Here is a 24873-nt window from a genome sequence, read left to right as displayed (position 1 = left end):
TAGCAATTGAGAAGAAAAGTGGGGAAGACCATGGAGAAAACAGGGTCATTGTATTTTAGGTTTCTAGAGCCAGAGATGCGACTGTGTCCTCTGTCCTTTCCCCCCCTCGATCGCCACCCTCCTCTGCTCTCCTCCTGGTTATCTATAGCAGCTGTCACTGTGCAACCAAAGGCCCCAATTCAGCAAAGCCCTTAAGCACAAACTTAATTATCAGGACAAGCTTAAGGGCTTTGCTGAATTTGGCCTGCAGAGCTGGATGGAAACCTGTTCAGCCACTCAGGGCCAGGCTTGCTGGAGGGCTGCAGGCGCAGCTTCACTATGGCCCCTTCCTTCGTGGGGGTCATTGTAAAATAAAACCAGAGTTGACATTGAAAAAGCAGATCCAGTTCCCAACCCCTTAGCAGCCCATCCGGGTCCATAAGATCAAGCCCCTCTGCTCTGCCAGCTGTATCCATCCTTCTCGCTTCTTCACACAGGTCATGAACCCAATTTTTCCTCTCTGCGCCCCAGCCCGCCTTGTGACCAGGCATGCAGGGCAGGACGGCTGTGCATCCAGTGGATTTTTCTTCTCAAACACCATCTGGAAGTCACCACGAAATGTGACGCTGTGTGGAAAGTGGCTGGAAAGAATGACACCGTGAGAGCCTGTTTTTTTCCGAGGAAATAAATAGACCATGCACCACAAGTGCGGAGAGGAGAGGGTTCATGTCGGGTCAGGTGCAGGTAGGGCCATCCAGGGACAACCCCGAGTTTGTCTGAGCAGTAGTCACTGCCTCTTAGGAAGCTTTTGCTGGGCAGAGGCATACAGGACAGTCTCTGGTGATGCTATCAAGGTGGCAGTCTGTGGGTGGCAGTGGTTTCAACCTGTGCATAGCAACCCCAGGCATGCAAACTATTTATAAGGGGGCCATGAAACATGGAGGAGCAAAGCAAGCTACTGCATGCTGCATGGCAGCTCCCATGTTTGTAGGTACGAGGAATCAGGGAGAGACTGACCACCATTGCTCTCTCTGTTGAGGAGGGGGCTTTAATGTCCTGGGTGCTGGCGGGGGTGTCAGGCGAGCCGGACAGTCAGCTCAAGGACTGGCTCCGACATGGTTGCGGCAATGGCTTGGATTCAACTATTTCAAAGGGCACTGGCCGGTCAAACCGAGCCCCAAATTTAAATTTGCTAAAATAACTTTTTGCAAAACATTAGGATGGAGAGAAATGTTTCCATGGTTTTGTTTTTAAATTCCGAGTGGGAAGAGTTTATTTTTTCACTAAGAAACTTTCCCCGTAGGATTCGTGAAGCTGGCTGGGAGACAAGAGCCAGCGAGCTCTGCTCCCAAATGGAGGTGACCCCAGGGCTGATCCTGTGCTGGTCACGTCGCCTCACGCAGCCTTACTTAGCCCCTCGGCAAAAGGGAGGTGGCAATGTGCATGGCTGCGGAGGGTCTGGGATGCCAGCTCTGCTGCAGGGATGCTCAGCCCCATGGCTATCATGGTTAGTCCCTGTGACCATTGGATCTAAATCTGGACAAGTAGTATGGTTATATTTGCATGGTTGAAGGTAAATGCAATGAAAACTCTTGCACTGCAAGCAGGTTAGGGGAGAACCTGGGGAAATGATCCCCCGGGTTTATTTCTCCTTGGCTCTGGTTATGCACAGGTGCCTTCTGCGGGGATAGCGATGGTCTGTTCTTCACTGGCATGTGGCTCCTGCTAGATTGCTGCTGATTCATAATGTATGAGTGAATGGCAGTTATCACTTGTTTGTCTTCTGTTGGTGTATACTGTCCTGAAAAACAAAATATTATAGAGATTTATAAAATTAACTGAAGAAAAAAGCCAAAAGCCATGAGAGCTCGTCTGGTTTCAATCAGGTCAGTGCCCTGGAAATCAGTTTACCCCAGCTGAGAGTCCAAGTGCTGCTGCTTCTGCTCCCAGGTGACCAGGTAGTCCCAAGTGTTTAATGCAAAAAACACACAGCAGTTCAACAGGGGTCTGGTGAGCACGTGAGACGAGAAAAGAAGTGGAAATCAAGACAGGCTGGGCTCCATTTACTAGAACTGGCTGAAAACAGAAGGCAAAAAATTGGTAATTTGAAGTTCTTGAATCTTGCTGCTGTCACTGGAGCAGAGGAAGTGCACGGTGGTTCATTCTCATTTGCAATTAAATACTTTGATCTGATTTTATTCTTCCTTGCTGTGTACTGCTTCATGGATGGAGCCACGGATGGCAGGAAAACTCCTCTTGCTTTGCCCCCTGAGAGGAGTGAGAATTTTTTTTTTTAGGATCTGGAACATAATGAAAACTGATTGTTTGGACACGTGGATGTCTAAGGTGGTGGCTCAGCAGCTCAAGCGTTAATGGGGCTCCCTTACTTTCAGCCCAGACATTGGTATAAAGGCTTATCTACAAGGGAAAGCTTGTTCTTATTAAGGCAGGAGCTGCAGATGAGGGTACCACAGCTCCTCCCACTCTGCCTCTGTAGCCCCATCTTTTCATACCCGGGCAGGGCAAGTAAAGGAGGCATGGCTATGATGGGACAACTCCCCTGCATGGAGAACATGTTCCCAGGCTTCTAAAACATCTCCCCAGGCTTCTAAAACATCTCCCATCCCTGGGATACCTCAATACCTTCACAAAGACTTCCCCCAAGGGAAGGGCCAAAGGTGCAGCGTTCCTGGTAGACAGTACACACCTCACCCAAGACTTTGGGGGGCGGGGGGGGGGGGGGGGGGGGGTTAAGCCGTGCCTGATCCAGCAAAGCACCCAGGTGCAGTTGATGGAAATCACGGGAGGTGTGACTTTTCTTTCAAAAGGGCTGTTAACACGCTTATGGTTAATCGATCTTGTGGTGGCTTAGAGCCAAAGTGAGCAATAAAAGCACCGATCCCCAGGCCTCCCAATGGGAATTGGCCAGGGCAGGGACTGATGTTCTCACCAAGTCACTGGGAAGTAAGTCGTGCCCCCTGCACATATGTGCCCAGGGATTTCTGTTAGTCCTCTTCCCCCTGCAAAGGCTGTTATCTAGGTAGAACCTGAAAACTGTCTGTCCATGCCAGCCAGGACGGTAAGGCGGGTGTCCAGAGGACATGGGTGAAGAGTTGATCTGAGCGGTGGCTGTGGGAGCTGTGGAGGGTGGATGGAGGGGAGGGCGAGCCCCAGTCCCATCCCTTGGTCTCCTTCAGGGGCTTGGCTGTATCAAGAATTAGACATTTAAAGGAACATGCTTTCAAGGAGGGGAAAACCTTGGACCTCAAGCCTTGCTGAGTGCAGGAGGGTATTTAGAGAGACAACTCACGTGCTTGGTGCAAGAGGGACTCAGGGGGGCATGTGAGTTTTTCATTGGCTTTTATTTTGTATAGGCAAGACCAGGAAATCCATCGCAAGTACGTGTATGCCTGAGGGAGACAGGCAGGCTTGTTTCTGATGAAATGCCCCAGGGAACCGAGCTACAGCCCCATCTCGCACCCCACGTTTCAGCTGGACATGGTGGGAGATGAGGGCACTCAGAGCAGGCTATAGAGTTAATTTTAAGAGACCTCATAATATGGACTGACACTGCCTGAAGCAGCACCCTGTCTCTCTCCTCCTAGAGTGCTCTCCCAGCCCCTGCACATGCCATCAGGCACCAGCTTAGGTGGTTCAGCTTCAAAAAAGTGTTTTAAAAGTCAAGCCTCTGTCTTCTTTTAGGGCAGAAATTAGCAAAGCTGGTAAGGACAAGCACGAGTCCCAGGGTACGCAGCAGGCAGAGGGGGTCCTGCTGGCCAGGGGAACGGTTTCCCCAGTGCTTTGGAGACTTGGTTGTCTTCTTGCTCCTCTCCCTGGCTCCAAACTTCATTGTCAGGAGGCTCAGCGGAGGCAAAGGAGCTGTGCGCACCGAGTCTGCCCTGCTGCCACCCTCCTGTTAAGGCTGCAGAAGATTACAGGTAAGGTTACCGGTAGCCCTTTGCAGCGAGCTCACCCGCACCCACCCAAATTTCCATGCGTCTGCAGGGGCTAGATCAGCTCCTTGTGATTCATTTTAATCTGGCACAAAGCAGCAGCTTGCTGAAGCCTGATGTAAAACACCCACATACGCTTCCATTATATAATATGAATCTAAGAAGATTAAATTATCCGGTCTGAGGAAACACATGCACGTATGTATGTACATATTTATATACAGTCTGGGGCTTGGTTGAGTGGAGCTGAGGGCAAAGCTTCCCTGTAGAAATGCTGAACTTGCACTTGTTAGCACTTAAACACTGGGGTAAATAACGCTTATGTGCCCGTGCATAGACAGGTATAGGACGTGCTGCAGCGGCTGTATGCTCTGCGTTGAAGGTAACTTCTTACAGCAGCAGGTAGGAAGGTGATCTCTTATGGTAACTGCAAGAAAAGTTGTCGTTACGTGTTGGCTTATCCACTTTGCTGGCAAAGTCTGAGCAGCCGCACGGAGCAACAGGTGGAACAAAACCAGCCCCTGCACTAAACTTTATCTGCCAGCGTAGGGCAAGATATACCACTGGGTGAGAAAAAAAAGAGAAGGGAGGGCTGTCCCCAAAACCACCGGGCATCTCTCGGCAGCCTTAGTGGGCCTGGCCCGTCCCGGACACAGCCCGTTCCTCAGGGAGCTGCGTGAGCACCGTCAGCAGCCGGATGCACACAGGACTTCAGCTGGGTTTGGGGGTGCCCGGGCCTTTCACTCGAAGATGCCTTTCAGCAGTTTGGGGTCGGGAAGGAAAGGTTCTTCACCTATAGCGGTGCCCGGGCGGGAAAGGGATTCGCCGCCTCCTCCTCCTGCGCTCTCCCCTTCTTGATTCACAGCGGGGCTGGGCGGCCGCTGCCCCTTCTCCGCGTCGGGAGCGTCTGCCGGAGCCCCCCAGGGGGCTCCGGCAGACGCTCCCGACGCGGGGAAGCGGCAGCGGCCCGGCCCACGCTCCGGCTAAGCCCCCCCCCCCCGCTGTCAGCACCGTGAACAGGGGGGCTCGCCTCCCGCGGATGTAAACCCAGCCCCGGCCCGGGTGGTGATGCCCGCCGAGCGGAGCCCGCCACCGCCTCCCGCTCGCAAGGCCGGGCGAACGCGGGAACACGCACCCACACCCCCCGCCCCCCCCGGGCGGTGCGCACCGAAGCCATTCATGAAAATGTTGACGTCAAGCGGGGGGGGCGGGGACGCGGCCGGGGCTCCGCCCCCCAGGGGCTATTTAAGGCGACGCGGCGGCACCCTCTGGGCTCAGACGGGAGGCGGCAGCGGCAGCAGAGGTTCGGGCCGGGAAGGGCAGTCCCGGGCAGCGCAGCAGCGGCGTCCGCCGGTACCGCTGAGCCGCTCCGCTCGCAGGGCAGCGCCTGGGTGCCCCTCCCGCCACCCCATCCCCCCTTCCCCGGGCGCGGGGCAGCCTCCGCCGGGACTTCATGTCTGTGCTGTGTCCCCTGCCCTGGTGAGTGGGCGCTTCCCGCGGGGAGGGGGGATGGCGGGCGGGGGGCTCTGCCCCAGCGGGCCGCTGCTGGGGCCGTGCAGCGGAGCCCCCGCGGGTCTGTCGGGGCTATATCTGACCCCCGGGCGTGTGCCCCGGGAGGAGGCGGGGCGGCGTGAACTCCCGGGAGGTGATTTTCCGCGGGTGGGGGAGAAGAGGCTGGTGGCGGCGGGGCACACACACACACACGCCGGCCGATGCGAGCTGAGCAGTAGCGGGGTGAGACGCAATAGAGGAACTGCGAGCTGTGGGAACTCACTTCACTTTCTCGAGCTGGAAATACCATTAAGGCTGTAAAAGCAGAGCCGGAATTGGCGCCGTGCGCTCCGCTGGTGTGGAAGTCCCTGAGGTTGTAAAATAAGTCAGCAGGAGGTAAAGCACACAGCTTAAAAAGATCCAACACCCCCCGTTCAAAAAAATTAACGAGCGCTTCCACTTATTTGCTATGAGTTTTTTACTTCCCCCCCCCTTAGGGGGCAGAGCAGGAGGAAGCGGAGTGAACAGTGAACTGCTGCTGTTAAAGCTTCCCGAGGTGTTCTTGCGCTCTGCTCTTGGGGAGAAAGTCAGGGAGTTGCTCCCAGGCGCAGGGGTTGTAGCGCCGGTTTACGAGGTGCTGAGTTTTTTCCATCCCCTTCCAAGGGGGGGCAGGAAGGAAGGGACCAGAGACTGCCGACAGCCTCTTCTGATTGCTTTTCTTTCCCGATGCTACTTACATCTTGCTCAGCCCTTCTGGAGCCCCTCAGATCATTTGAATGCTGTCTTTTGTTTCTAGCTCTGATTATCTGAGAACAGCTGAAATGACTGAAGTGATGATGAATACCCCAGCTATGGATGAGATTGGGCTAAGCCCCCGCAAGGACGGCTTGTCCTATCAGGTGAGTGCTTTGCTGGCTGCTAAGGCAGTAATCCCCTATGGAATTGCCTGGACTGGACTGCAAACTCGGTCTAATGTACCTTTTCATAGCCCAACCTAATAGCAGGTCTTGCTGTAGTGAGAACTAGTCAACAGGCTGGAATGCTTGCTTGGCAGGGGCTGCTTGTCTAAAATATCCCTCAGTATCAGACCAGATTGGCAAAGGACTTGGTTGTTTCTGAAGTGTTCAAGCCCCTGCTCATTGAACGTTCATGGGGGTGCAGTGGGAGATGGGGAGATCAGTTAAAGAAGGGTTTGCACCACTCGCCCACCTGAGAGGACTCTTGAGGTCTTTGTAACATGGCATACAAATGATCTGCCTAGAGCAGGAGGGAGTTGTTTGTGGCACTTAGATTTTTTTTTTTTAAATCTATTTCTTTGTCTTTCCGACTCATGGGCCCATTGGAGAGGGTTAACAGTCTTCTGTAAGATACAGTGAGGCCAGACTCAGCCTAAACAAGCCTTGAAATGTCACTGGAGATATTATACCAGAGGGCATGAGCTGCGTTCATTCTGAAAGTTCTGAACAATGTAATTGGCTATTAACCTCTAGATCAATGACTAGGGTGAAGAAGTGGTCTTAGAAACTAGCTTGAGCCTTAATCCTTTAGTCTCCGTATCCCTTTCATTTCCTAGCTTATAGTTAATCAAAGGGTGAGTCGTGCATGTTAGCCTGCTAGAGCCATTTTTTCTTACTCTTCCAGAGATTTGTTGATGAGATTTAGCACAGTTGCTGAGTGCATGCAGATGACTTGCATCTGGTCTGTGTGTTGGGTGCATTATCAACAGATCCTCATGCAGGTTTCTTCATTTGCAGATGTTACACAGCCTGCACAGAGGCAGTTGCTCTAAGTGTGCATTCGAGTGATGTGTGCTGTTGTATGCTTGCATACTTACGCCTGAAAAATGAGCTACAAGGCAGTAACAGTGCACTGATGCATGAAATCAGCTGAACTTTGGGCCATGGCTGAGGCCTCCAGTGGAAGCCAAAGCTGCAGGGAGGAAAAGGGGATGCATTGCTTTTTTTGGTCAGAATTCTGGATTTGAATAGTGCAAGTTGTTTGCTTTGTTGCCTGTGTGTGGAAATAGCTGTGCTGTGCTTCAGTGCTTGAGTTAGTGGAAAGTACATGGCCTCTCTTTCCTGTAGAGGGAGTGTACAGCAATGAGAATGGTTTTTAAACCTGAAGCAATCTTAACTAGCCTGCTTGGGATGTTCAGTTGTCTTTATGGGTCACTACATGAAGAGGCTTAACCCACTCAGGTCAAACTCCTCTATCCAAATTTTCCAGTGAGAGGCAGAATCTAGGTGCCCTGCTTATTCTAATGATTGCTTCAGTGAGTTTTTTTCCCCAAGTGCTAATGACCTTGATAAGTCTGTTTGGGCCAACTGGGGAACAGGCCTGTTCAGTTTTGAGTGGATCATCTGAACTTGAAGGTGTGTGAGTCATAAATGCTGGCAACTCATATCTATGCAGGGATTTTTGCACCTTGGATCTCTTGTCTGTAGTGGTCTAGTCATAGATGACTTTTTTCAAATGCTTGCAAGAGCTGGGAACTGCCTGCCAGTACTTTACCTTGATGCAAGCCAAACTGATGGCAGCAAGGGTTGTGATGTTGAAAGGGAAGATCCTGATGGGGCACTAGCGGTTTTTGGGCTGTGTATGAGGTGTCTCTAAATCAGGTTAGTGTAAAGAGGATTGAGGAACAGGCTCCAGCCTTCCTCCTGTGGCTGCTGGGTTGAGAATGTCACAGTGTAAATAAAGGTAAGTTGAAAGAATCCTTAAAGGGCTGAAAACTCAAGTTAGAACAGCAAGGACAAATCTGATGCAAATTGCACTGTGAACTCTTTGTTCTACCTCAGGCTTTGGCACTTGGTGCTTCATCTTGCTGATGGAGAGTTTGGTACATGGAAAATTGTATGCTAGTCTGAGGGCTGTAGTGCAATAACTTAAAACCAGACAGGGCTAATGGAGCATGACTGCTCCTACACTGAGGCTTGTTGTTCTAAGCTGCAACATCTTCCTCCACTCGTTGGAGCTGGGCACTCACAATGTGAGTGTAATAGCCCCTGGCTGGCTATGAGAGGCAAAAAAAAGTGGAACCAGAACTGGGAAAGGCAAACTTTTAGCTACAAGTTTCTCTTGTTCTAGTAGTAGAACTTGGATTTACTTTACTGCAGAGATGACCTTGAACCCAGCTTCAAAATGTCTCCCATCAGGCTGTGTAGAGCAGGGACTGCCTGGGAGTTGGGCCATAGGGTGCTAGCTGTGAGCTTGGGGGCTGCTTCTGCCACCATATGCAGACATGGAACTGTCTGTACCAGAGGAGATGGTACAGCAGCTTTACTGGACCTGTAAAGCACATCAGTCTCTGTCCTACCAACAGTACTGTTTCAAAGTAGTTTTGCCTTTACTTGGAAGTAAACTGAAGAAACAAACTCATACCCTGAATATGAACTTCAGCAATCTGATTCCTCTGTCCTGTGGGGTTCACTAAACTTCAGAGCTCTTGTCTGTGTCACTGGTTATGGGGGGAACTTGGCTTGTTGACTTTTTCCTTCTGCCTCCCCCACCTGCTTGCCTCTGCTTGTGCCCTGGAGTGTCTGTCTGTCTAGACATTAGGTGAAGGTGTGAAGCTTCCTGGCCTTTCATGGGCTGGCCATCACTGCTTTTTAAGCAATGATGTGGAAACTCGGACTACAGAAGTCTTACCAGTGATAAGAGTTGCCTGTCTAGGCTTAGTAATTTGTACAGTTTCACTTGCAAAATATGCTTTCTTAGTGTGGAAATGCCTTTTTCTAGTTAGTACGCAAAATGTTTGTAAGCTAATGTGCTAATTTCAAAACTGTTCTTTGTGAAGCAGCTTTTATTACTGTATTTGCAACATAAAGCTCTCTGAGCCCCCTGAAGATGGTTCAGCCAACAGATGTAAAGGGCCTGAGCAGGAGTGAATGGTGAAATCGGGGGATGAGTCTCAGAACAGGGTGGCATAGACAAAACAGAAGATGCAGCTGAAGAGATGATGTCATGCTGGGTCTTGTGCCTGCAGTGAAGAGCTATTTCTGGATCTTTAATAGATGTCCCATAATTCCCATGGGACTTACTAAACAAAAAACTCGTTGAAATGCAGCTGATGGCTCAAGATGCCCCTGCTACACACAGATGTGCCTATGGAGGGATGGAGGGCTTTGTGTGCTTCCTGCCTGGTGATCTCTGGTGAGCTGGGCCTTTTTTGCTGCCAGTCAGAGCTAATGTCCTGTTTGCTGTTTTCCAGCCCCTACATATACCTGTTCTCTGAAAAGCCTCATCAGCACTCTGCCAGCTTGTCTTCTGATCCTGTCTCACAGCAGCATGAACGATGCTACTGAAACTGGGGCTGAATCATTTCGTGGAGCTGTTGTCGAAACGGTGCCTTAACCTGAATCCTGCCTTGATTCTTGGAAGTGGAGCGGGGTCTGAGCACAACTGAAAACACTTTGGTGCCCAAAGTGTTTATTTTGAGCAAATGCTGTGTCCTGAGTTGAGCTTGCTGCTTTGCTGCAGACCAGCTGTCTGGCTGGCTTGCTGGTCCTCTGGGACCTTAGAGTCCCTTTTAAGAGATTGGCCTGTGGAGGCTGAGCCTGCCTCATGCCATCAGCTGGGGTTTGGTTGTCATGGGGAGCTTGAGCTCTTTAAGTCATGATCGCATCATGCTGGGATGTGTCTAGGTTAATCACAGCCACAGCTAGCTGTGAATCATGTCAGACTGACTGAATCTAGGTAAATAGGCTTAACGCTCCATCCAGTGTCTATGTTGAAAGCTTGGGTTGTCTGTCTTGTTGGGGAAGTGTTTTTTAGTGAATGCAACACCTCACCAGCACCAGTAAAGCACTGATTTTCCCAAGGAGCTGTGGTGCTTGGTGCTGAGGGGTTTGAGCTGCACCTGCTGCATCTCCCCAGTGAAACTGGGGGGCCAACATGTTACTGAGCCAGGGGCTGATGGCAAAGCGTGGAAATTGAGCTTCGTCTGTAATTGTTTTGTTTGCTTGTAAGGTGCTTCATGTTGGTGCAGCCTTGATTTGTGCAGGGGAGGTCTTGTATTAGAGCTGGCACTTGCTACTGTGTCTTGAGACTGGGCTGAAAAAAGTTGGTGATGGCAAGTGAGTTTAGGATAACTTGTTCATGTAGCACATCCAAAGCATGGTTACTTGAAAAGATTAGTAGGTTGAATCAATGTATGTTTCTGGGTCTGGGGCCTTAAGTGAAGGCAGAAGCAGGATATGGGATAAACAGAGCCAAAACTAATCATGTTTGCAGCTATGCTATGCAAAAAAGTGTTCCACTGAAATGCAAACTGAAGACAGCAGCTAATCAGAACATCTCGGTGTATGTTTTTTCCTCCCTGCTTGATGCAGTGTTACTCTGGTGGAAAATAGTTATGGTGTATGAAGTTTCCATGCCACTGTCCCCCAAGACAGGGCAATCTGTCTATGACTGGGGACTTGTCATACATAGTTTGTAAACATCAGTCACAGGCTGCTGTGTGCGTACTAGATGGAGCTTAGTTTCAAGTCATGACTACTGTGTGGGTAAACGTATGTGTTAGCACTGTTTCTTATAGCTGGAAAATTCCTCCAAAGAGGACACTGAGAGATGATTTAAATATTTCCTGAAATGAGCTTGCCATGCTTCTCAATGGCAGTAAAGTTTTATTTTAAGAACTTAAATGCTGATTTGGGTTTTGAAATGTTGGCTTGATACTGCTGAAGAGATACAAAACTTAGCTTTTTAGTACTGGGAGGATGAGTGATGTGGGTACACTCATGGTGTATACTGTACCTGAAGTCATATGCCTCTTGGTACAGACTTTTCAGTCTTGTATTAAGCACAACGAAGCAAAGCTTTCCTCCAAAAGAGTAGCTTAATTTGGAAAGATCTCATTGCCTTAGTCTCTGTGTAATATAATTGAAATAGTTTTCAGCCCCATGGGAGGAGAGACAGGCATTTTAACTATGGGTGTTGGTATGGAGTACACATGTGGAAGTTGTTTTGAATTTACAAGTGTCACTTGGATTATGGTAGTGCTGAGCTAATCCTCTTAATTGTCTGACATCTCTCCTGCTTTTGGTGTTTCTCCATCCCTGTGAATGCTGAGAGAGAGTACGAGCCTCCTCAGGGCAATGAAAACTTTCCATTCTTGTTGCCAAGACTTCATTCAGGGATAGAAGAGCTAGATCATCCGAAACAGAGGCAAACATGATCTTTCTAAAATCATTTCAAGCTTTCGTTTCAAGTTTTGCTTTTCACTGCCCTTTCCAGCTGCAAGGCAAGAGCTTGGTCAATTTGAATGTGGTCTGGATTAGTCCATGAGGAGAGCAGTTCCCAAAACATAATCTGGAGAGGCCTGTGAAAACCAGTCTTGCTGTGAGTGAGAAGCTGTGTTTAGTGTAAGAAGCAATATATACATGTCCTCTGTGGGCTCTAAAGGTGTCAGATGTGTCTCTCCATGGGCCAGGAGTTGGGGCTTGGACACAGAAGGGGGCTCTGCAGAAGCAGTTGCACCCCCTTGTGCTGTATTGTGCAAGTGAGGGGGAGAAAGATGCTTTTTAATTGCTGCTCAGTTTGCTCTTAGGTAGCCTTCACAACCAGTTGGTGGTTGTCACTTGTCCCCCATCAAGTGACCAGATCAGCCAAAAGTAGGTATCTGCTTCAGCTGTGTGCAAGGTGGCTTCCTCTGACTAATGAGGGGGAGAAGTTAACTCCTTGCTGCTGTGCTCTTTGGGTGGTGGAGAGATGCAAAGTCTTCCTCCCATGTGACCGAGCTGGGTGATGTGAGCAGAAAGGCTTGTAGGCAGGTTTTGCTATGCAAGCTGTCCTGGCTGCTGTGCAAAAGGGTGCAGAGCTCACAGGTCAGAGCTGAGCTGCTGCATTCCCAGTGGGGACCTTGCTACAAGTTTTGGAGTTTTTTTCTTTCTTCCCATTGTCTAAATCTGGAGTGGGACCAGATTACGCATATGGGACCAACAAATGCAGCACGGCACTACTGGTGTCAGACAGCAGAAGGCTGGTGCTTGCTTATCTTTTTCTATAAAGAGTCTGGCAATCCAGCTTATTTTGGAGTGAGTGGAGAGGCTGGCTGGGATAACTTTTCCAGCCACCTTCCACAAGATGTGCAAACAGTCTTAATCTGAAACCCTTTTTCCTTCAGTCCCTGTGCTTGGCCTGCTGTGTCACTCTGCTTGTCACATGCGAGGAAATCTGCCTTTGTGTATTTTTTCCATTGACTGTCCACACCCCTTGAAAGTGCAGTTGCAACATCTCACTTCATGCTGCCTTGACAATTAAAAAGCATGACTTAGTGGAAAAAATCCTGACCTTCTTGGGTTCGGCCTGTCCTGCAGCTGTTTGAGATAAGATTGTACTAGGGTTTTTTATTAAAAAAGCTGCACACCACATTTCGGGGATATTTGTTTGTAAGGAAATGACTACTACTTACTTAGTTTCTGGAAAAAAAATCTGGCAGGCTATTTTCAAAGAAATTGCTCCAATTTGACCTAATGTGCTTAAAATGATAGCAGCCAAAGGTTAGTTTAATTATTATACTGCTATTTTTCTTGCACAGGAGGCTATTTTCATGACATTATCAGCTTATGTAACCTCCTGAACTACATTTTTTTTTCCATTGCAGCCTTCTAAACCATGTAATGTCAAGGGTATTTTTTTCCTATCCTGAGTTTAGATAACAAGTTGATGCTTAAGAGCCACTGACTGTAGTTCCAGTGATTCACCACATGTCTGAAACTGCCTCTGTTTGGCCAAGCAGAAGCCACCAACCTCCAAGAAATGGTTACTGCCTCACTTGTGCTGGGAGTGACTAATAGCAAGTAGCTCATGCTGCAATGCCTACGTTAACGTGGCCGTGTTCAAAGACCTTGCTCACTCCTTGCTTGCTGTGCACCTGAAAAGCATATGGATGGTGGATGCTGTAGTGGGAGCTAGACTCCTGCAGCACTGTCCCCAGGATCAGATGGATGTATGCAAAAACAGCCCCTGTGTTGTGCATTGCCTTCAGTTACCTTGCCTGACTTTGCATTAAGTAGCAACTCGCCTGCTTTCTTAGATTGGTAGCCTGGTTGCCACAAAGCTTGATGTGAGGGAGAAATGTGGCTGAACAGTAGAAGACTGAATATTGACAAGGAGGTAATGGTGCAGTTAGTAGTCGCTAAGCTGAAGAACAAGTGGATAGGATGTTGTTCCACTTTGGGGTTTGGGCCAGGGCTTCCCAAGGTGGTGGGTACCTGCATGATTGGCATGAGGAGAATGATGCTTCGTGGCAGGGCTCCTGGATGGGGAACCTGCTTTTGTAACTGGAACCACAAAGGTCAAATCAGACCAGATCTTGGTCTCAAACTGAGGCATCTGTGAGCAGTGTGCCTGTCAGAGGCTGGACGTGCTGGTGCTGTTCCCTGCAAGGATGCTGTTATGGCTCACTTGAATGCAGCTGGTGTTTGAAGAAGAGTACAGTGCCTGACTTCTCACTCCACCTACAATCTTGAGGGGAAAATGCTTTTTGTCATCTTCTTTGGGGTGTTTAAATGCAATGTAAGATGAAATGGGCATTCTGATAAAATTGTTTGAAAGATACAGGTGATAACTGTTTCATCTTCTGGTTACCAACCAGGGGATCTGATGTGGCAACTGGTTCTTGTCATCCAGCAGTTCTTTTTCAGATGAGCTGGCATTTGAAGCTGTTCCCCTAGTAGGGCATCCCTATAAGTAACAGCAACCTTTTCTGTTCACGTTGCAATCTAGACATACAAAGCTCCTGCTAATACTGCACTGCGGTGGCAGTTTTTCCTGTACCTGTGTCTTTGATCCTACTAGGAACTGAGGCAAAGTGTGCATCCCAGTGGCACTGCCAGTGAGTATGGGCCCTGGTACTGCTGCAGTGCATGAGCTTGTGCATCCATGTGGCAAGCTATGGGTGCGAGGGAAGTAGTAAGGTGATTACCTGTGCACATTGTGGGGGCTGTAGATAAGGAGGTCCTCATATTCCTTGCAGGAGGAATAGGGTGCATGATTGCTGGCTATGCCACAGGTACATTCTGCCTGAAGAAATATGTTCCAGTCTCCAACCCTTCCATAAAATTAGTGTAATCTTGCTGAGTTTACTTGCTGATGTATGGCAGCTGTAGCATGCAGAACACTACCAAAATCATCTCTAAAATGTAGCTGAACTTCTCTTTCAGTCCAGTGCTGTGGCCCTTGCTGCAAGGTCTGGAGTGCTCTGTCACTGAGTTGCCACATGCCTCCTCTCCCTTCCAGCAGCAGAGCCTGGAGCACAAGCCTGTTCTTGTGTGCAGCTTGACCAGCAGCAGGAAATGAGATCTCAGATTCTCTGCTCAAGATAGCTCACTGTGCAAACTTATGAGCATTAATGCAGAAGCGGTGGGGGGGGACTGTGGGGTGAGGCCTTTGGATAAATACTCGAAAGGGCAGGTGCCTATTTGCTGAGCACTATCTAAGCAAGCATGTGCTTTGGAAACCTCTTAGGCAGTGCTCATTTCCAGTACTGAGATTAGAGAAGCTTGTTTACAAGTTCAAGAGTCTTCCCATCATTCGGTGGTTTACTCTGTGTCCAGGCTGGTCTGCCCCGAAGACCCGAGTGTCTTGAGTTGGGTTTTGGGTAAGACTGCTTGAACGCAGCCCCTCTCACAGACTGTTTCTTGGCTCTTTCAGATCTTCCCTGATCCCTCAGACTTTGACCGTTACTGTAAGCTGAAGGACCGCCTGCCCTCAATTGTGGTGGAGCCGACGGACGGTGATGTGGAGAGCGGTGAGCTGAGATGGCCACCTGAAGAGTTCCTTGTGCAGGAGGAGGAGGAAGAGGAGGAAGAAAACTGTGAAGATGCAAAGAAGGACAACAAGGAGCAATAAATGGCATCTGAGGAAAGGCAAGGGACTGCACCCTTCTGAAGGAAGAGCCACACTTCTTTTGAAAGTCTTTTTTTAAAAAAAAGACAAGTTCAATTTTGCACCTGCGAGATCTTAGTTTTTTTGTATTCTCTGTATTGAGAACTGAAGCCCTCAGTGTCACTAGACCTCCTGAGGAAGGAAGGAAGTAACGCAGAGAAATGTTTGCTGTTCTCGAGATCATTATCTGTATTTTTCCGAGGCGGAGGCAGCAGTGAAATTCCAAGCACATGGCAGAGGGTGACCATGTGAGGACCACTGGAGGGGGGAGCTTGGGGAGGGGGAGGAAAGTCGGAGGCAGCAGCATTTGGCTGGGACCTGCCTCTGGTGAAAAGTATGAGAACAGAGCTGTAATCTCTCATATTTGCCTTTCTTACAGCTTCCATTTTGTGTGTTGGGTGGGGTGGAAGGGTGTTCATAGTGAAGCATGGCTAAATGCTGTACTGACAAGGGACCTGTAGCTCTCCTCGGTTCGGCATCTCGTAGGCTAAGGTGAGTGTCCATAGGAGTAGTTGGGTTTCTTGCTCTTGCTGTTGAGCCTGTTTTCCAGCCACTTTTCCCAAAGCTGTTTTCTCCCCTCTCTGTTTGCCTTTAGACTCTTCAGTGCTGAACAGCTGTGTTTGCAGGATAATGTTAGGCTGCTGCTTGTCATCTCTGCTGCAAGGCCATAGTTTATCTTGCAGGTGGTTAGTGTGAGGTAATGCGCATTGGATGTAAAGATGCTTCTGTCTGCAGCAAGAGCTCATGTAGGTTTGAACACCTCAGATTTTTCTCTCCTATTTGCTGAGGCTGCTGTGGTTGGTCTCATCTTGTACAGTGTCCAAAGTCAGAGGGTGGAGGTTATGCCTCCTTACCTTGGTGTCTTTGAGGCTGTAGGGTTTCATGCCTCCAACTTGCTGGTCAATGGACTTGAGGGATGGGGTTGGGGATTTCCTCCAGCTTTGCACTGCAAGGCCTCCTCAGTGCAGGACAGGCTGGTAGGGGTGTGCATGCTATGGAGTGCTGCCAGACCTGGAGGTAATCCAAAGATGAAACACCACATCTAGTGTGGATCACCGATGGGAAAGGGGGGTGTTGCAGGAGGGATCTGTTGGGAGAGGATTAGCCCAGGTGTCCTGAGATAAGATGTCTTTCTGCTTTGTAGCAAGGGCGAAACATTCATCGCTGTTTGAAGTGCAGACTGGCTTGCAAAGTCTGTGGTTGTGTTCTATTCACCATATCCTGCTTCAAGGAGAAGTCGTCTGTCTCCATTTGGGGAGGAGGCCAGTCTGCTGCCAGACAGGGTAACCAGCTGCTTTCCTGGACAGTAGTGATCTCGCAGCTTCAGGGACCAGCTCAGGAGCCAGTTGGTCTTGGGATAGGATGAGAACAGTTACCACCTAAACCAAATCTGGGGTCATGGAAGAGAAAAAGAAATGTCAAGGCCTTAACCAAACTTTCATAATAATCCCAATGCCACCCCCCTTTGCTTATAACTGGTTCCATTTTAAAAATCTATTTGGACATGTGTGTATTTGTATTTTTAATACCTCATGAGTAGTTAAACGCTGGTGGGGGTTGGGAACTGCTTTTAACATATTGGCAGGATTGTTTTAGTCTTGTCTTGCTTATGTTTAAACATAATGGCAATAATTTATCAGCTCTGCATAACTGTTTCAGACAGATAGGAGTTTGGAGAGGAGTTGGCACAAAGCAGGGGAAATTCAGTGTTCCTACACTGCGTCTGGTCTCTGGTCCAGCAATGCAGACCCAGTTATATATGCTCCCTGCCAGTCTTGGTGGATGGTTGAGCACCGAACGGTCGTGATGTGGTGATACCATTTTCTCTAACAATGGATTCAGCTGTTGTGTCTGTAACACTTGTTCTAGTCTTGCTGTCTTACTGGAATGAGCTTGTACACCTGCATACCAGCCAGTCATCTTATTTCTAAGTGTTACTCTCTATTGGTCTCTACTGTCTGTACCACCAAGTCAAAGCTGTATATCAAAGATATTACCATGTGGGCAGCAATGAGATGGCAATCCTTGGACTTCAGACCTGCTGTCTGCCCTAAAGACTTGCATATTTCTGTCTGCATCCTTTTTTTGGAAGTATTGTGTATATTTCTATTTGTTGTTGAACGTATCTAAAGAACAAAGCACTCCAGTAAAATGCCTCCTGTTGTATAATATACATTCTATATTTCTGTAATTCTTTTTTGAGCCTCAGGGAGAAGCTAGCATTTTTTTCAAACTACATTTTTGTCACTGTGACAGTTGTAAATAAAGTTTGAAAATGCTTTCCAAACATGCTGGCTTTATTCTTACTGCCAAAGCAGGTTGGGATGGTCAGCCTTCCAGATAATGACCCAGCCCTTGTTTCATGTCTGAGGTGTGCTGACTTGCAAGACTAATGCAAATATCTGATCTGTGCATGTTCCCTGTGCATGCTCTCACTCTGCCATGAGCAACAAGCCTGAAGGTAAGTCTTGCGTGCTGTGTGCTTTTAGGGTCTCATTTGAGCTTGCTGGGTTTGTCTGATTTGGCCATTTTGGATCTAGAGGTCAGCTGCTCTTGAGTAGTTTGTCGTACCTTGCCACGCACCAATGGCTATATGCTACAGCTTGCAGTCAGAGGAAAAGACCTGGAGGAAATAGCATTTCTGAGTGCAATTCTGAACTTGTTTGGTATCAAGGCAGTGTCCTGGGTGTAGAAATCCGACCACACCAGGATTCAGTATTTCAAATTGTGTACTTAATGAGATTAAATTTTCCACTAAAACCAGGCGATAAGAAGCAAATGCTCTGGAATACCCCTATCTTTTAGATACATGGAGAGAAGTTCCTGTGATTTGGCAAGTAACAGACTAATCTTACCTATGCAAACAAGCTGGGCCTAGGCTACAATGCCATGTTTACATGAGACTGGTTTAAATACACTAACTAATGACCCTCAGATTTAATGCTTGAACTGAGGGCATGCTCGACATGAGCCCCACGATTCAAAGATAAACTGTATTGTGCTTAACCCTCATGGATGTTTTATGCCATGGAAGCATAAATGCAATGTTGAAGTTTGCCTGTCCTTTTCTTCAGTCAGATTCTAGCTAAGGTGCCTTGATTTCTTCCCATTCTTAAGCAAGGAGTTACTTTCCTTGTAATGCTGCTGCAACGTTTGCAAGATGAAGTGCTGGTCTGAAATCAGTGAAGATACTTAGTCCTGCCCCAGAATGTTTTTGATTAAAATACAGTACTGGTTAGGGAAACTGCAAATGAATTGAACTTGTCTGTTACTTCCATGTGCTTCATACGAATGGGTTTTTCAGGCTCATGTCAGAATGAAGCCACTCACTTTGTTTCCGGATGCATCATGCTATTTTGGGGGCAGACCAGAAGGGCTGGCCTCTGAGTGGGGCTTGCTCTACCTGGGGGTCTGCCTTGTATCAGTCTGGAGCAGTGATGGTGGGAAGGGGGCTCTTTCCTGGCAATCTCTAGCTATTATGGTCAAACTGGAACTTGTATCAACAAATGAAAATGGGGTTGCTGCTGAATGGGTGACCCTGAGTCATCCCAAGGACTTGATGGGTGGCATATGGAGCTTTCTTTGCACAAAGAGCAATGTTCTCCTGGCTTTTGTTTAAATGTGAGGCATTTGTCCTCCTCAAAGCTTTGTCCTAGCATTGCAATGGATGACACAGCAAGCTGTGCACTGCTGCCCTGCTTAGTTCAGCCTGTGTTCACTCTCCCTAGTATTTCATTTATTGTTTTTGGTGTGTATCCACTTCTGTTCGGCTTCAACAAAGCACACAGTCACTTGAAACACACTGTGCAGATGTACTTTGGCATCTAGCTTTGCCTATGTTTGGGTACAGTTAGACAAAACTGTTGCTCTGCAGGAGTGCAGAGCGAATTCACCATCAGTGCTGCACATGGGGAGCACCCACCCCCTGGATGCAGGTCCACTTAGTGCAGGTCTAAGTCCATGCTCCTTATTGCAAGCAACAGGAGAACCAGCATTGCCTTCCAGCTGCCAGGCGAGCTGTTTCCTTCCTGTTTTAGTCCCTGTAGGAAGTTCACAGCAGCTGAGGACATGGAGTTTCACTCCTGTGATGTTGACCTGCTTTGAGATGCCTTGAAGCGCAATCAAAACCAAACCAAAATCCCCCAAATGCTGGCCTAGTCATCTGGAACAAACTGAAGGATGCAAGGAGCAGCGACCTGTAATGCATGTGCTCTGAGCTCTCAAAAACCAATCCTGGGCACCAAGCGGAATTACTATCCCTAAATCCTTGCCTGAGGAGAAAAGCTCTGGGCGTTTCATGGTTCAAAAGAACCCTTTTTGCTGATCTTTGGACAGAAAAGGAATGGTTTTAGAAAAGCAAAGATCTGATTCTGGACTGGAGAGAGGCACTGCTGTGTTCAATTATGCACCTTTCCAATGCCTCTACGGTTGGTGGCATCTGTGTAAATGCGTCTGTGCTTCAAGGAGCACATTGCATGTATGTGTCTACCCATCTTGCTGCAAGGTTGTTGCTGCTGTGTTTCAGGATCTCCTGGTGAAAAGCTGGATTAAAGGGTGAGGGTGGGTGGGTACTGTTATGACCTGTTTAGGGTTTCTTTGCCTGGGTATGCTTGGGTAGAGGTGAAGTGTGCCAGAGCTCCCTACGGCAGAAGGGCCATGTGTGAAGGTATGGGGCATCCCTTGAGCCACAGCTCTGCCCAGGCCCTACTGGCGTCCAGCAGTGTCAATAGCACAGTGACATTGGCTTTTCAGCCACTCTGGTTAAAAAAGTGTCTCTTTTCTACAGCTCTCATCCACCTTCAGAAAGGATGTGCAAGCCTAGCTGGAGAGCAGCTCTGCTGAAGTAAGCTCAAACTGGTCACAGCAAAAATGAAAGCTTGTGAGCATTGTTTTTAGGAGGGGGAGGGAAAAGGTTTCAGGCCCAGCATGTCGGGAGGAACTTGGTGTAGAGAAACCTGCTTCACCCAGGAAATGCCTAGGACTGTTGATAGCACCATGTGTGAATGTGGTGAAGAGCAGAGCTGGAGAAAATGAGAGCTGTTGCAAAGTGAGGAAGGACACTGTGGGTGGCTGTAGCAAGGGGCAGACAGGGGAGGAGGATGTGGATGGGGCTGTAAGGTGCAATAAGAGAGGCTGCACTACCAAAGGCACTTTTGCTTGGTGTAAGTTCACCAGGAGGAAGGGGCAAGTGGGGCTTGACTTTGTCATGCTGTGCCAGTGGCCATGGCACCAGCTGAAAGCCTGGGGTAGCTGCTTGTAATACCCTGGTGCAGTTTGGGTGCCAGAACTGGTGACAGACAAGCTGGGGAAGAGCTTCAAAGCCCAAAAAGGTCTTTAAGTATAACAAACCATAACTCTTGCTAGTGAAATGCCATCAACAGAAATTAATTTGGTGTGGCTGAAGCACAGATAAATCCACTGATGAGGCTCTGGTGCCACTGCAGGAGTCATGGGTCATTGCTATCTGGGCTTGGTGGGAAGCCTTGGGAGATGAACTCATTTCTGTGGAGTAGGAGAGAGCACCAGCCTATTTTCCTCTGGTCCCACGTTCCCTATAGTGACTCTAAAAAGGGAAGGACTGGGCTCAAGGCAAGAGAAGTATTATTTTCGTTTTTGTTTCAAATCAGACTTTATTCTCTCAACGAAGAGCTTTTTCCCCCAGCCCCCATTATTATTCCTGCAAGAGTTGTTTTGTGCTTTTTCCATATTAAAACAAAAAACCCAGCCCTGTACTTGGGGTCAGAGACCTGTACTTTGCCCACCAAAGACTGCAAAGGTAGGACAAGAAGAGGGGGAAGACAGCAGTAGCTGGTGAGCCAAGCAAGCAGAGCCTGGTGGGGTGAACCCTTGCCTGTCACAACACGCAGTGTTCACAACTAAGGCATAACAAAGTCAAATACAGTATTTTGAGAGCCCTGAGGGGTGGGAAGACAGAGCGGGGAGGGAAGCCGCAAAGGAAACATGCATTGAGCACTTGTTCACTGCCAGAGCTGTAACCACACAGGGTTACCGTAGCAGCGACCATCAGCTTCATCTGATAAAAATAAGCAAGGAAGTCAACTGTATGAGAGGGAAAGGATGTCAGAAGCCAAGCACAAAAATGTTACAGCAGCTTTGCTTTTGTTTTCAATACTTCTTTATTCTGCCCTCAGCTGGCTCAGGAGCCCGGGTATTTCCTGCTCCATCAGTCCTGGAGTGTGTCCTGCCTCTAAGCACCTCTTTCCCAAACACCTCCAGGGTGGCATACCTGCTGGGAACCACATGCACACAGCCCACAGTTCTACTGCAAGCTGCAGAGATGAAGCAGCAGCCAGCACCTCGGCCGGCTACAACGAGGCAGCTCCCCAGCTCCTCTGAGGTGGCGTCAGCTGATGCCTTTGGCTCTGGGCTGCAGAGGTGGGGATCAATACAAGGAGAAGCACAGGAATAAAATCCTAGAGTGGTCACTGCCACATAACAGACTGCTCTTGCTGTGCTCCATGCTGGGAGCAGCTCAGCTGGGGCAAGGAGGTGGCCAAGGATTGCAGCTTTCTCCAGCTGTGTCGGGGGAGGAGAAAAGGGTGACTGTATTACAAGGGATAAAACTCTTCCCCACAGGTCCTCTGCATTCAGAAGCATGAGCTGGGCGGGTTACAATCAGCTGAACAAATATTTGTCAAGTGCAAGCCTTCCTGAGCAGTGTTTGACGACTCTTTTCCTCTGTGGTTGTTGCTAGTGCTGTGGCTGTCAAGCCTGCTTTGGATGCTGCCTGCAGGGGTGAGGACCCACCCCTGCTTCAACAAGACCTGCAGCGGGATTTCCCCCCATTAAAACAGCCCCTGTTTGGTGGCCAGGCTGGCAACACCCCTGCGTCCCGCGGGGTGGAGGTGAGCTGGCTGAAGTTAGGTGGTTGGGCAAGCTGCAGAGGTGGAGCTGCTTGCCCTACATCCTTGGGTGGGGAACCCTGTCCAGTGTGCGGAGAGGGCAGCGCACGTGTGTGCATGTGGGATTTGCCTCTCAGCCCCCCTACCCTCCCTTGCTCCGGCACTCATAGCTTGCTTTACCCTCTGCACAGCCTTTTAATTGGCACATTCTGACATTGGATTGGTGAGTTTAATCCAGTAATGCACCAGCTGATGAGATTTGGGATATCCTCACAAGAGGGGGAGGCAGAGGGGGCTCCATGTGTAAACTTGCCCTGATGATGGGACTGAGGCAAAGCTTTGCAGGGGCTCGTCAGTCCCTGCCAGGCTCAGCTGATTTGTGCCAGGCTTATTATGCCCTGCACCCATGGACAAAGGGACTTTGTAGTGTTCAATCTCATGACCTGTCTATCCATGGGACACTCAGCTGAGCTGAAATGGGATTTGCCAAAATCCGCAGCATTCAGATGCCAGTTCCTGGCTGGATCTGCTGTGGGTGCTTGTGTGTGGTAGAGCGGAGAGCTGGCAGGTGTTCGTATGGGGCAGGCGAGAACCGTGCTGGGTGCCACCACGCACCCTGCCAGTGCTCCTGGATGGACACCCGAGCTGTCCTGCCCCATTCCAGGGCCCTTCTGAGCTGCTCGGCAAGTCCTTGCTGCAGCATTTCACAGACTGCATCCTGCCCATATGCTCCTCTCCATGCAGCATCCTTTCTAGTTTCTCCCAGTAGCAGCCCAAGAGATTTCTCCAGGGCCTCTTCCTATCCTTGCTTTACTTAATCAGGGTAGCTAAACCACTATAACTGTTACCATCCTCTGTAGAATATGATTTGCCACAGTTGGCATGAAGTATAATATTTAACTTAAGTGAGTATTTGGTGCTTTATAGGGACTTGCCATCAGTTTCCGTTCCTTTCTCTTCCAACAAACCTTAGACATTTATCTATGGGGGAGGTTCCCGGTGTGATGAAACAGCAGTCAGTTTTGAGGAAACCTGTTCAGGAGACATCTCTAGAGCCACTGCTGTCAGGATAGAGGGTTTATTTGGCTGAATTTCACCCAGGGAGCCAGCAAAAAGCTCTCAGTTGCAGAACCTGTGATCCCACCTCCTCCCACCCTGGCACTGGGCTAGACATGCTGAACTGCCTCCGTTGTAATTAAAACTTGGGTGTCTAGCCTTAGATAATTCTTCAGTCTCCTCCTGTACTCCAGTCAAAGAGGTAAACACCTCCAGAAAGTGATTCATTTTAACAGCCTATCTGGAAAGAATGACTTCTTGGAGGTCCTCCGGTTCTCACTAGAGAGAAGATGTGGGTAACCCTGTAGTTTGCATGCCCAACTCTCAGGTAGCTGAAGCTAGATGGGCTGAACTCACCCCTAGTTACTTTTGTGCTTTCGCCTTGTTGGGTTTGCCCCTTCACAAGTCAATGCCTCCATTCCTATAGCGTAAAAAGGTCTGTACGTCCACAGCCAGCCTTTCTGTGTGCACCCAGTGGACTGAATTTGCTGTAATTCACATTCCTTGATAGCCACAAAAGAAAACCCAAACCAGCAGGGTATCAATGACATGAAGTGACACAACAAGATGAAAAAAAAAACCCAATGGAGAATGGGAAGAATGAGGAAAATATGGCAAGAGTGGGCAATGAAGACCGTGGAAATGGAAAGAGATGTTGCAGGGCCAAAGTACATGCAGCTTGTGCTATTTGTGCTGGCTTGAGGGAGGAGGGAAGGGAGGAAGGCAGAACCAGCCTCTGCCTCCCAGACAGGTCCAGTTCAGAGGCACGTTCATTCCCACTCACAACTTCCCAGCCCATGGACATTCCACCAACTTTGATTTTGCTGAAAATCAGGCATATGCTGGAGATGCTACCTGACATAGGCGAGAGCTTTCCTGAAGTGTGTCCACAAAGTATAGGGCTCCCTTTAGCCTGGAAAGCATACTTTAAACAGCAGTGGTCTCCCTTGGGGGGAAATCAGTTCGAAGTGTGAAAAAAAAGGGCTTGTGAACTCATTTTCTGAACTGTCTGAACCCGAAATTAGCTAGAGAGGTTCCCAAACCCTTGAGCTTCATGACGCTAATCCCGCCTGAGCTGAGAAAAGCAGTTAGACTGAGAAGGTTAAATACACCCCTATCCTTTTTCTCCAGCCCAGCTGTAGGGATTGATCCTGTTTGCTCCCTCACTCCCACGTGTGTCGTTTCCCTCCCAGAGAAACTTTCGGCTGTAAGTGGGTCTTGCACAGTATCACTATCTTTCTGCGTGCATCAGAGCTTCACCATAACTAACAGCAGACAAGTACAATCTATTTACCAGGAATCACCTGAATTATACAGGAAAAGTTGTTCTTTCCACTCTAACTTTTCATCTGAAAATGTTGTGGACTTAAATATTTCTCTTGAGCATTTTTCTGTTCCCACACGTGCCCGTCCAAGTACTATCAGCAGTGGCTCACCTGTGAAGGCTGGCTGGTCTAGAGTTTTTCCACAAATTTCAAGGGGATGCTGATCTTTCAACCTCCTCTGCTGGGGTCTTGAACCAGTCTGTCCCACCAGGGAAGAAAATACGGGGACCATTAGTGTGCTAGAGGAAACAGCAGCTTCCCCTGTCCCCTCATGAAACAAAGGCTCTGTAACACCCTTTGAAATGTTTTGTAGGCTGA

The 24873-nt window shown here is 48.8% G+C and overlaps 1 protein-coding gene across 1 annotated transcript; it reads left to right on the top strand.

Annotated features, from left to right (window-relative positions):
- Nucleotides 1–5364: 5364 nt before the first annotated feature.
- LBH (LBH regulator of Wnt signaling pathway) lies at nt 5365–15419 on the top strand. The gene is made up of 3 exons (XM_086460775.1): nt 5365–5411; nt 6220–6322; nt 15078–15419. Exons 1-3 carry the CDS (start codon nt 5386–5388, stop codon nt 15273–15275), a joined length of 327 nt encoding a protein of 108 aa, XP_086316901.1. The 5' UTR covers nt 5365–5385; the 3' UTR covers nt 15276–15419.
- Nucleotides 15420–24873: the final 9454 nt, after the last annotated feature.

The sequence above is a fragment of the Leptosomus discolor genome, chromosome 2 (assembly GCF_034619465.1).
Source record: "Leptosomus discolor isolate bLepDis1 chromosome 2, bLepDis1.hap2, whole genome shotgun sequence".
NCBI lineage: Eukaryota > Metazoa > Chordata > Aves > Leptosomiformes > Leptosomidae > Leptosomus > Leptosomus discolor.
Note: the sequence above shows the minus strand (reverse complement) of the source record. Positions and strands in the feature narration are given on the sequence as shown.